This window comes from Malus sylvestris, chromosome 13 (assembly GCF_916048215.2).
Source record: "Malus sylvestris chromosome 13, drMalSylv7.2, whole genome shotgun sequence".
NCBI lineage: Eukaryota > Viridiplantae > Streptophyta > Magnoliopsida > Rosales > Rosaceae > Malus > Malus sylvestris.
Window position 1 is genome coordinate 38,268,685 of NC_062272.1, and position 12,623 is coordinate 38,281,307.

Sequence of the window (12,623 nt, forward strand, 5' to 3'; positions counted from 1 at the left end):
AGTAGCCTTGTCTTCAGGCTCTAGAACCCGAAGACCGAGAGTGTTCTTTCCTCAACCGCAGTCGCAAGATTGAAAAGTCAGTCGCTCACCCAACGCAACATCAACAAATTTTACTCCTCGACCGAGCTCGACCAACGAGTTGGCACGCTCGGCATACAACCGAAAGACGTAGTTAGCTTACTAATTACTGGGCCTGCGCACCATGTAGGGTTGGTAGTTTTTAGGGTCAACAATCACCTAACCAGCATTCTATCGAGGAAATCGTCACCATTGGTGATTTATTATTCCTAGAGCTATCGTTGTAACAACCTGTTATGAATTTTGAGTCAAGGGAAAAAATCTAAGTTTTCGTTCGTCAACCCTCTTTAAACTATTGTTCAAGTTGAGCTATCTTCCAACCCTTTCATTGCTAGTGCATGATCCAATTAGATATTTACATGTGTTTAGACATCGAAATTGTATATTCAATTCAGATATCTTGTACTCTAGATTTCATGAAATTGTTTGACTCTCAAATTCTTGAGTGTTCTTTTAGCCTTCTCGACATGGTTTCTCGCTCAATCAATGAGGAATGCATGATAGGTCGACACATCAAATATGTGTGCCAACTTCATATCGGTGCTAGCAGGAACCATTGGAGTATAATCTTCTTGCGAGATTACCAAATTTATCAAAAAGAATTCCAAGCTACTTTGAGGATCGAGCAGTATTTTAACATGGTATTGGTGAAAGGTCTTATTGCTGTGGTAACATGAACATCAAAACACTTCTAGTAGCTGGTTTGGTGTATTCTAGGATAGTACAGTATTGTGATCGAGGTATGAATCGAATGATTTAGGCATATTCGCACATGAAGAGCAAAACAATATTTTGGCATCTTCAGGAACTTCTCACTAGTTTATCGAGACAACAATGAGTTATCGGTATTACAAGCTGCAAACTGTAATATCGATAGCTTAATTGTTGGGTTCACTAAGCAAGTGGGTAAGATGGCTCATCTACGGCAACACATACTAGTTAGCTATGTTTTGGACTCATTTTCTAAGTTCGTGACACAACAATTGTTTGGCGAGGTCCATTTTCATTTTGGGTTTTGATTTTTCGTACAAATATTTTCTCACTACATTATTTCATTTATACTGGTATACTACTATATTATCGAGGAAGGAAGAAGGTATGAGCTTGGAGGCATGAAAGAGGAATAATTTCAATCCTATCATGACGGAATGGCATTCTCTTTCATGCAGCCGCTCTAACTTGATTTCTTCCTTGTGTATATTTACATACATATTTTCTCACCTAGTTCTGAGTATTTTACATTTAGCAAGTAATTTTAAAATTTCGGGGATGAAATTTTTTTAGGGTAGATTGTAACAGCCCGTCCCTAAAAATTATGTTTTTTATAATTTTAATAAGTGAGTTTACAAAAATACCCTACGAGGCAAAGTGTTGACTTTTGTTGACTGTCGTGTCATGTCATAACAAAGGAGATATTAGCGAATGAAGTTGAGGGCAAAATTATAAATTATTATTTTCTAGAAAACTCCAGATTTCTGGAGTAAAATTTGGTCATGCCACTTGTGTGGCCTAGATTAAAAGAAGCAAGAAATGGTCGGTGGAGATGGAGTATAAAGGAGAGAAAGGTGGGAGGAACTGGACCAATTAGAAAAGGAGAGATGTGAGGGTGACCAATCAAAGTATAGAGAAAGGAGAGAAAAGAGACGAAGGGAGAAGGAGAGGAACCCGATGGGTTCCCCTTGACCCCGTTCGGCCAACCCATTTCTCTTCAAGTTTTCCGGCAATTTTCTTTGATTTTCCTTCGATGTTCCGACAAATTGTAGCCAACCAACACCACCAATCAATATGACGTCACCCCAGCTTCCATTCCCATCTAATTTTGATGGCCATTGGTCTTGATTTCACGGCCAAAGCTTGTGTCGGCCCCGAGGACACCCACAGCTGTGAATCCGCCATTCCTGAAACGATTTCTCTCAATTGCCACCATCAATATACTTCCCTTGAGCCTAGAAACAATGCCCAATCATTAGTTAGAGAGGCAGAGTTGAGTTGAGGACGAATCAAGGCACCCTCAAAACCTAGGGTTCCAGCGGATTTTCATGAAATTGAGGCTTTTCCCGGCCAAATTGGCCTTAGTCACAGGCGCCGATCATTCGTGACGCCTCGATGTTTGTACTAGGGAGTTGTAGCGCAGACTCCAGGTGAGTGGGCTGTTGATTTTCTATGTATACGTATATATTCTTTACGTTTTCCCAGAAATTGTTTTAAATGGATTTATGATTTTAGATGCCATGTCAATTACTTTACATTTTAGAACATGCATTAGTATAGTTATGCATATGGTTGTTTGATACTGTGGACACTCAGGTAAGCTTCAGGTGAGTATATATTGATGGTAGTGATTGTAGTGTGTATGGTTATGTTGAGATGCATTTAGAGATCATTATCCTGCACCCCGGTGCTAGTGCTCCCGCTCGTGGCCAGGGCACAGTCCTTCATGTGATGTTCACCTCCCGCACCGCACACTCACCTTGGATCCAAGTTTGGTGCACAGCCCTATCGTACAGACCACAATAAGTGGTTCTGACTCGTAGGTGATTCACGATTTATCACACAGCCTTCATGTGATCGTAGCACTTGAGCGTACTTATTTGCACCCAGCCTTGTCGTACAGACCACCTTAGATGGTTCTAACTCATGTGCTGGATTAGAGTTATGAGCTATAGGTTCAGCCGTACAGGTCACATTAGGTGACTTCGGTTGGCATATCATCATTTTACATTGATTACTTTACCTGGCTTACTTATTCTTATACTGAGATACTTGACATGGCATATACTTGGTGTTCACTACTCTCAAGCATGATTTCTATATACGTATGTATTAGTATTTTTTGGGAAATTATACGGGTTTTACGGTAAGGGATTATTATTATTATTATTATTATTTTGGAAAGAGAAATGGTTTTTGAAAAGCTTTATTTTTGCCCACTCACGTTTTCTATTTTGCACCCCTCCAAGTTCTAGTAGCAAAGTTTATGTATCGACGAGGATTCTTAGCATGTCCCGGTACATGTGGCTTCTTATTATGGTATAATCCTTATCTTACCTTACTGTACTTTACTTATGCTCTGACATCGCATGTGAAATGGGTCAGTACCCACTCACCGCGCACTCATGTACTTAGGCACTTTTAGGTTTACATTTATTCACATTGTCCACATCACTACACTTTATGGCTTCATCACCTTCCAGGTGTTGGCTAGCACAGCTCGATCGGAGTCCTAGTGGACTTTCCCCGTCGGGGTGTGTCAAATGAAGATGCGTTATGTAAAACTTGGTTTATTTCTGCTATTTGTTCTCCAACTTGATCTAATTTTTTAGCCAAACTTAAAACTAATTGAATAATTAAATTATTTTGCCTAATGGGAATATTACTACTGGATACTTGTATTGAAAAATTTGTTAAACCTCATGGTTCTTTATCTAACTTACTAATTTCTTTCAAAGTTTGGATATATTTTCTGCTAGTTCTAGAATCGGTCATTAAACTAATAATTTATCTATTTTATTTTGCAACTTATCTATTTGTTCACTCAACTCTTTTTGCACTAATTGAATTTTTTGAACTTCTAATTTTAATTGCTCAACTATTTCTAGTGATATAAGTTCTACTTGCTTCGGCTTACTATCTATGAGATCAACAAACTCTTTTATCTCTCTTTTGCTAGGAAACCTTTGAATATTTTTATTATTATCTTCTAACTGAGATGTAATATAGTCTAATTTTGTCTAATTATTTTTTATGGAATTTTTCTGAAAATGCACTAACAACTGGTTTAACAAATGATTATGCTTAATATTTTCTAATTTTATATTTTCTGCTTGACTAATAATAAGATCTACAATACTATTGACTTGTGGATTTTCTTCACTGTGCAAAATATGATTATGTTTTCTTAATGGAAAATAACAAACTAAACTATTTTGGTCTAAAGTGATTTTTCTTTTTTGAGGTTCACTAATTTCTAAATTAAGATAATCTATCATAAACTACAGTCTACCTTTCTCTAATGTTACAACTAATTGGTTTCTTAGAAACTCTCTTTCTTCTCTCAGGGTCTTTAAAACTTGATATGTTGCTCTTTTTGCTTCTAAAACTTTATGCTGCACTTCTGTGTTATTATATTTACAAATAAATGAGGGATGTTCAAGATAATCAAGATAAAACTTCTACTTCTTCAAAGTACTGCTAATTCTTTTGGATATATATGCTAATATTCTCTTTATGCTATTTATAGTTGGATGTCTCGTACCCAATGCACAAGGCTCCCGCTTTACGCAGGGTCTGGGAGAGGTGAATGTCGGCTAGCCTTACCCCCATTTATGGAGAGGCTGCTCCCGATATAGTTGGATGTCTGGGACAATAAATACCTGGTGGCCGTGGCTGACAAGGTCTACAAGGGAAATAATATATGTTGTTCATACAAAATAAACAAGTGTGATATTAGTTATGTTAATGACTTCCGTCCTCAAGATACTTTACTATTATAATTATACTATTAAAATGCTAAACTTGGCTCTGATACCAGATTCGTGAAGCCCGGTTAAATAGTCGGATGACCATTATAATAACTAGACATGAAACCTTGCACATGGAATTCGACATGTTTTAGCATGACGGCCACTCATAGTACAAGTATAAGGCCTTAACAGCTGAACTCAGTTATTTGTATGGCAAGCATTCAACTATAACAGAGAGCTCAAACAAAGTATGATCGTCAATTTAGCAGATTAATAATATAATTACAATAGTGTTTCCCTGTTTTGGGCTAGAAGTCTAATTAAACAAACACACTAAAGAAAGAAAAGAAAGCTTACTTAAGACTTAGAGATTGCTTGAATATGTACACTTGAACTTTTATTGATATATGAAATGTTTACAAAGATAGTTGTTTACAAGGATGTATTTACAAAGATGCTATGAAGACTATGGATGCTTGAGAGTATGAAGATGGTATGAGTATATAGTGAGAGTAGGGTGTTCAGGTGTTGGGATGTTAAGAGGTATATATTTACAATGAATGAAACTTCACTTATATAGACTGAATCAGGATACAATGGTATTAAAATTATTTATAAATAAATGGTGTGGACACCTCTTTGGTACTTGTCATTTGTCACTATGCTTCTACTATTGCTGAAATTGTCAGCACTGTTTCTGAAACGTGGCCTGATTTTTTGTTTGCCTGTGAACTTGCTTGTCTCATTTTGCATGTGAATTTGCTGCATGGTTATCTCTTGGTGCCCAACTTTTGCATGTGATATCCCTGAAATGCTCTTTCTCTTAAAGTACTATCTCTTTTGTCTTCTTTTACATGCCTATTTTGGGTATTATTGAATTGTTTTGTCCTTATGATTAAAATGAAATCTTTGAGGATGTTTTGGTTAGTTTTCCATTTTTTTTAATGATTTTGTTTCCTAAAAATTCACGCCAGGGCTATTTGTGTTTAACTCAAACTTCAAACCTCAGCTTTTTATAATCTCAATTGGTCCGTGTATCAGTACCATCATATTCAAGTTAGGACATTTCTTTCTTCAACGTATCTTGATTATAGCCGGCAAACGAGGCTGTAGGGTATTTATTGCTCTCTGCCAAAATGCACAAAAATTATCAAAAGGAAAGTATCAAGCAAAGGACTCAGGGATGCTTTTCTACTGAAAGGTTATCCATCAACAAGGAACACTGTAGCATCAACACCAACACCAACATCAAATCTCGCACAATTTTTTTGCTTTTTTTTTTTTTTTTTTGAATTTTATTCATTGAAATACTTTCCTCTCGCCTACAGAGAAGAAGAAACAAACTGTCTGGGTAAACTAAAAATATCCTCTCCTTCAAATGGCGAAGTCCACTCTCTGGAGGCTGCGGCTGATGCTTCAACATTAGCAGGTCCATCCTGTAGTCCCACAAAAGAAATGTCATTCATGTTAGAGGAAGCCGCTCCCATTCCAGGCTGAGCACCCAAACCAGTAGGCTTTGAATCATAAAAGTTGAGATTGCTCTTCATGATAGAAGGCAGTCCTGTCCACAATCCCTTGGGCCTTGGTGCAGACAGACCTCTATCCAAACTCCAGTCAATGTTAGTGTAATCTATTTGTCCAGATGAGCCGCCACCAGCGTTCCAGTCTGCCGGAGAAGCTGCCCCTGATGAGCCAACTGAACCTAACCCTGAGAAAAGTCCAAGGGAGGAAGCAGCACCAAGTGTTGGAGATGCACCTGCCCTACTCCATAGATTATTACCTCGGCTTGCTCCAGGGGATTCAGCTGCGCTACTTCCAGGAACAAACTGCTGCTGCTGCTGTTGTTGTTGATACTGAAACTGGTGATACATCTGATTTGAACTCAAATTACTAGGGCTGAGGCTTCTATTGCTAGGCATGTGGGGCATAAAACCATTGGACCTCATCATTTCGATGCTAGTAGAAGGATACCAACTGGCAGCGGATCCAGGAGGCGATGAGCTCATACTAATGGCAGGGACCTGCTTTATATTGACAGATTGAGGGCGCTGCATCATAATAACCGGTTCCCTTACTGTTACAGGCGGAAGGTTCTTCATCTCACCCCCTAAAGCTACATAACGAGTTTCCATCTTAGCTGGTGGAGTTGATACCTGCAAAGGTGATGCCAAAGAATAGGAAACTGAAGGGTTTGATCCTGAATTTGTCCACCTTCTCTCAGCCGGAACTGGTGTCGGTTGGGGTTTCGTCCACTCCAACTTTGGTTGTCCTCCCTTCAGAGGCTGCATAGTTTTACTTGCAGATTCTAAAGACCCTCCGACTGCAGCTGCTTGTTTTGTGTAATTAAAGACTTTGTCGTCTCTTCTTTGTTGTATAGTTGGAGGAGGACTAGGTTTTGTTTGTGGCCTCAAGTTCTGGCTAACAGCAACGGGAAGCTTGCCATTGGTACCTGTTGGAGGATCACCAATTTCTTCAGGCTTAGGTGATACAGAGGGTGGGTCTTGCTTTGACGCTATTAAGCTTTCAGCAGCCTTCTGAAGGTCACCTTCACAGGATACAATAGCTCTTTCAACGTCTTGCTTTGAGCACTTGAACCGTGTTTCCAAATCTGCAATCCGGGAAAGTTCTTCTGATATGTCAATTTTCAAATTACCCCCACCAAAGTTTTGATCCCTTGGCTTATCAGTATCTTCACCACTTTCAAAAAGCCAAGCTACTGATTCCTCTACTCTGCCTTCATTCAGTATGAGAGCCATGGTCGCCCGTTCTTGTGAAAAACCCATTGCCACAAGCTGTTGAGCAAGTGCCTCAAGCTTTCTTGACATGAGATAACCACTGCATCGTTCATGCAACTCCTGAGCTCGCCGCTCTTTCTGTCGCTGATGCTTCCTCTCATTCTTCTGACGGATTTTCTCTCGCTTGTCATTGTCAACTCCTGGGACTGCTTCCTGCTTGGTAGGAGGATTAGGTGTCTTGTCTTTATGGTCTTCCGACTCACCTGACCAGCTACCATTGTTGGAAACAGAATCATACTCCACTCCTGTAGCAATGGAGCCCCCAGAATGGTCATCTGTTTCATCTATGTTGCGGAAACGACTATTACTGTGAAGAGGCGACACAGAAGATGTTGGTGATAATTCAAGGGTATGGAAGGTTCCTAAAAGTGGATTGTATGCACTAGCTGGGACCCCACTACTTACATTAGCAGGGCCCGTTGAAGGCTTTAAAGGTGCATGGGTTTCCTTGACAGCCTTCTTGTCCTTAGACTTAGATCTGGACGATGCTGGAGACATCTCCTCGAAACTGGAAAGCAAGCAAACACAACAATTCCTGCAGCATTGAAGATATAGGATGCATGTATTCAGTACAAAACCAAATTATATCTCCCAACATGTTGTTCCTAACAAAAATTAATCTGCCAAAGCAGCATTTCGATACCAAATCAAATTAACCCGTCACGCATATAATCAGAGAACTGCACAATTTAGAGGTCCAGTTACACAATTCCCTAAACATTCAGGAAAAATTCCTACCAAACCCACATTTGCTTGGCGCAATTCAAGAACATTAAAAAATTAATAAATTGGCCAAAAAACCGAATCAAACCCATCAAACCCAATGTCAATTTGAATTGGCATAGCACGAATCACAATTCAAACGGTTCAAATCGTAAACAAAATCCAACCCAAAACACTCAACTAAGTCAAATTCCGATTTCTCGAACCAAACAATTACAAACCCAAATCAGAAAACGCCCCGAGCAATTCAATCACAGCAACAATTGAAACAAAAAGAACTGAAATTGGTAAAAGAGGAATTCAATCACAACAACAAACGGAGAAAGTGGCGAGAAATGATTTGGGGGAGCGTACCTCTGTGTGTTGGGTGATCGTCCTCGATCTCAAGAGGCGGTGGAATTAATGTTTCTGGGTTGGAATGCAACAATCTGACGCAATTGTGTTCAACGATTAAGGCGAATCAGAGGCCCAGCGGGGGAGAGAGCGCAGCGATTTGGCGGAGTTAGGGGCTTAGGGTTCGGATTTTTATTTTTATTTTTTATTTTTTTTCGAGTTTCGGGTTTTTGGGCCAATAGAAATAGTTAGGCTTAAAAGGATTGGGGGATGATTTGGTGTTGGGCGCCACAGCCACCACACCGGTTTCGTTGAATTTGTTTTATGGAAAAATTTGAAATAGGTCTAATTTTTAATAACTTTTTATTTTTGAAATATGTTTAATTTTTAGTTACTTTGGATCCATATCAAAAGATGATACACCCCGCCCCGAAGGAGGACGCGCTGGCCGTCACGTGCGAGTGACGTAACCATTTGCACAGTGCGGAAGCTAAAAAGATAAATAGAATTACGAATAAATAAAAGCCGAGTAGGACAATTACTAAGAAATGATGCTAGTGCGAAACTCAGTGTATAAATACACATTCAAAGTAAAAAGAACGTCTAGTTGCAATCGAGTAAGACAATTACTAAAATATAACACCCGTAGGTAAATCCTACTTTGGTGAATTCTGTCAGGACATCGTTGGATTCCTCGTGGCCACCAAACTTAGCTAATTAGAACTTGGAGGGGTGAAAAACAAAGTTTAGTGGGTCAGTAAAACAAATCTTTTCAAAGACAAAACATTTCTCAAAACGTGGTAAACCCTCTCCATAAAACCTGTAATTTTCCCAGGAATATAAAAATATAATTACTTATCTCAAAACCAACTCAGAAATAGTGATATGTAAAGTATATGCCATGTCAAAATATATTTCATCATATCATATAAATATATCAGTGAAGTAAGTTCATCATAAATAATAACATGTCAACCGAGTGATCAGCTCGGCTGAAACTATAGCTCATAAACCTGCACTAGGGTGATTGTGATTTAGCAGAGATGTGATTCAGGCCTGTAAATATATTTAGTCACCCCCGCACTATATGCTCACATTGGATCCAATTTAGGTGCCCAGTCCCGGCCCGAGGCGGATCATTTCCCGGGCCCGCTCCACCACCGTAGCACGATATTGTCCGCTTTGGGATGAGATGCGACAAAAGACCCCTTTTTTATTTTATATTTATTTTCCATTTTATCTTACTAATTAATAAAACACTCATTGTCAACCAAAATCCTATAAAATTATCAGTTTAACCCTTTAAATAAAATAGAATATGAATAAAAAATATGAGGCAGAAATGTAATTTCACACAACCAAATTTTGCTTTTTTTTTTCAAAGCCTCATCTACATATAATCCTAACATATCTCTAATTAAAAAAATAAAAATAAAAATAAAAATAAACTTCTCACTCCGACATTCTCTATCACTCTCTTCCTCTCTCCTTCTCTTTCAAAAACAAAAATAAAAAAATTTCTCACAGACTGTGTGCCCATACGCTAGTATAAATATAACAAACTATTTGGTATTTTTATTTATTTTCGTTACAATAGAAACAGACTATTTAGTATTTTACCCAAACAACTTTTTTTTCCAGACTTTTATCAAATCTATTATCTAGCTAGATTTTTCCCAAAATAAGCAAAACTAAAATCACAATTATTAGCTCTATCTATTAAAAAAAATTGTTTTGTTGTAGTTAATATTATTGATGAGTGTGATTTTTATAAATTTAGAAGTAGGATTCTAAGAGGATTCGGGAGTCCAACCCCTTTATGACTTGTGTTATTTGTATGGAAAATAAAGCTCATATAATTAGTATAAATAAAGGCATAAGGCCACAAAAGAAAAGCAAGCAATTATTGTCACATCCCGACCCAGGCCCCCACCACATCCCGGGCTTGACTCCGCCGTAACACGATATTGTCCGCTTTGGGCCCCGACCATGCCCTCACGGTTTTGTTTCTAGGAACTCACGCGAGCAGAACTTCCCAGTGGGTCACCCATCCTGGGAATGCTCTGGCCCCTTTCTCGCTTAACTTCAAAGTTCCTATGGAACCCGAAGCCAATGAGCTCCCAAAAAGCCTCGTGCTAGGTAGAGATGGGAATATACATATAAGACTTACAAGATCCACTCCCTTGGGCGATGTGGGATGTTACAATCCACCCCCCTCAGGGGCCCAACGTCCTCATGGCAACCGACAGCCATATGCGGCGGCGGTGCGTCGGCCGAGACATCCCCTGACCTTCCTAGGCTAAATTTGAATATCCGGATTCCATTGATGAGGTTTAATTGACGAATTTCCGTCATTTGAACGTAGATCCATTAAGGTCCACCGCTTGATTATTATAGCAATCGACTATCCGACCGTTGGATCGTCACCAAACTTTGATACATTATAATACATAATATTTGAGGATATTAGAAACTTACGGATAGGGAATCCGAAGTACGGATCTTCCCGAATAGGATATGTAAGTTATATGTTCTATTGATAAGAATTCTAAGACATGATTTGATAATTGCTCTAGGCCCCGATCGTTCGTGATGCACTGATGTTTGTGCTAGGGAGTTGTAGCGTGGACTCCAGATGAGTGGTCTTTTGGTTTTCTATATATATATATATGTTTTCTATGTTCCCAGAAATTGTTTTAAATGCAATTACGTTTTTAAATGCCATGTCAATTGCATTACATTTTAGTATATGCATTGGTATAGATATGCATATTATTGCATGATGCTGCAGACACCCAGGTAAGCTTCAGGTGAGTACGTATTGATGATAGTGATTGCAGGTGTATGGTTATGTTTAGATGCATTTAGTGCTCATTATCCTGCACCCCGGTGTTAGTGCTCCGCCAGAGGCCAGGGCCAACCTTCACGCGATCGTTCACCTCCTGTACCGTACGCTCACCTTGGATCCAAAGTAGGTGCAAAGTGTATGTGTAAGGTTGTTGATCCGAGGGTCGTAGTGACCTAATCTCGAATTCCATAAGTGCCGCAAAAATTTGACTTGTGCCAATGGAGAAACCGGCATGTGTAGTGGTACTTGATGGTCCTTCACAAGTGTGGTGAAGACTTTATAGAGCTTTTTGAATGTTCTAAGTGTGTAAAGTGCTTGAGAGTATAAGCATCTGAGTGAGGATGTATGTGTATCTCAAGGGGTTCTTTCTTTGTCTTGGAGCCATGTATTTATAGGCTCTGTAAGTCTTGATTTCAGCTTGATTTGGTCTTGATTTTAGACTAGATTAATTGAAAAAAGAACCAAGACTTGATTTCGGCTTGTTCGTGATTTGAGTTCACCAAATAATCCTTAATTTAATCAAATATTTTTTTATTTAAAATTAAATAAATCAATCACATTTATCCTTAAGTTGACCATCTTTGATTTGGCTCTCTTCCCCGATTTGGCATTTCATTTGTTTTAAAATTAAATCAATTTGACACATCCCGACCCAATAACTAACAAGCTAAGAGGTCGATATGTGATGTCCGACACTAAGTTGATGATGTAACCCCATCGAAGGATGACGTCACAGTGCCAACTTAATGAAGAAAGCCATAGTAAGGAATAAATGATGTGAATAAATTTGAACCAAAATGTTCTTTATTAAATTCAAAAGTCAACTACCCTACAAAGCCTAAACATCCTCCCCACTTGGGGACATATGTCACATTCCAGCCTGCGCCCCTACCACATCCCAGGCTCAACTCCGTCGTAGCACGATTTTGTCCGCTTTGGACCCCAACCATGCCCTGATAGGCGCATATTTATGCGACTTAGTTAGCTTGTTTCTTGGCATTTATGTTGTTAGTTCGTAGTTATTTTAGTATTTTAAGCTATTTTCGTGTGTTTGTAGGTCCAAAGGGTTAATGTGGCAAAGAAGTGCATTTTGGAGCATTTTTGAGCATTTTTGGGCATGGAATGGATAGCATATGCTTGGAGCAAAAGGAATGGACAAAATTTGAAGTTTGTGCATCATCCTCTCCCTATAAATAACCATTTTAGCACACTCATTTCACCCAACACATTCACCTACCACTACATCCACTCATTACAACCACCCAACACATTCACCTACCACCACATCCACTCATTCCACCCAACACATTCACTTACCACTACATCCACTCATTTCACCCAACACATCCATTCACCTACCATTATATCCACTCATTACCAAAC

At 39.0% G+C, this 12,623-nt stretch overlaps 1 protein-coding gene across 1 annotated transcript; it reads right to left on the bottom strand.

Annotated features, from left to right (window-relative positions):
• Positions 1 to 5,728: 5,728 nt before the first annotated feature.
• Positions 5,729 to 8,642, bottom strand: LOC126597154 (uncharacterized). Its single transcript, XM_050263920.1, has 2 exons — positions 8,414 to 8,642; positions 5,729 to 7,871 (listed from the first exon to the last, which is right to left on the bottom strand). The coding sequence occupies exon 2, from the start codon at positions 7,832 to 7,834 to the stop codon at positions 5,864 to 5,866; it is 1,971 nt and encodes a 656-aa protein (XP_050119877.1). The 5' UTR covers positions 7,835 to 7,871; positions 8,414 to 8,642; the 3' UTR covers positions 5,729 to 5,863.
• Positions 8,643 to 12,623: the final 3,981 nt, after the last annotated feature.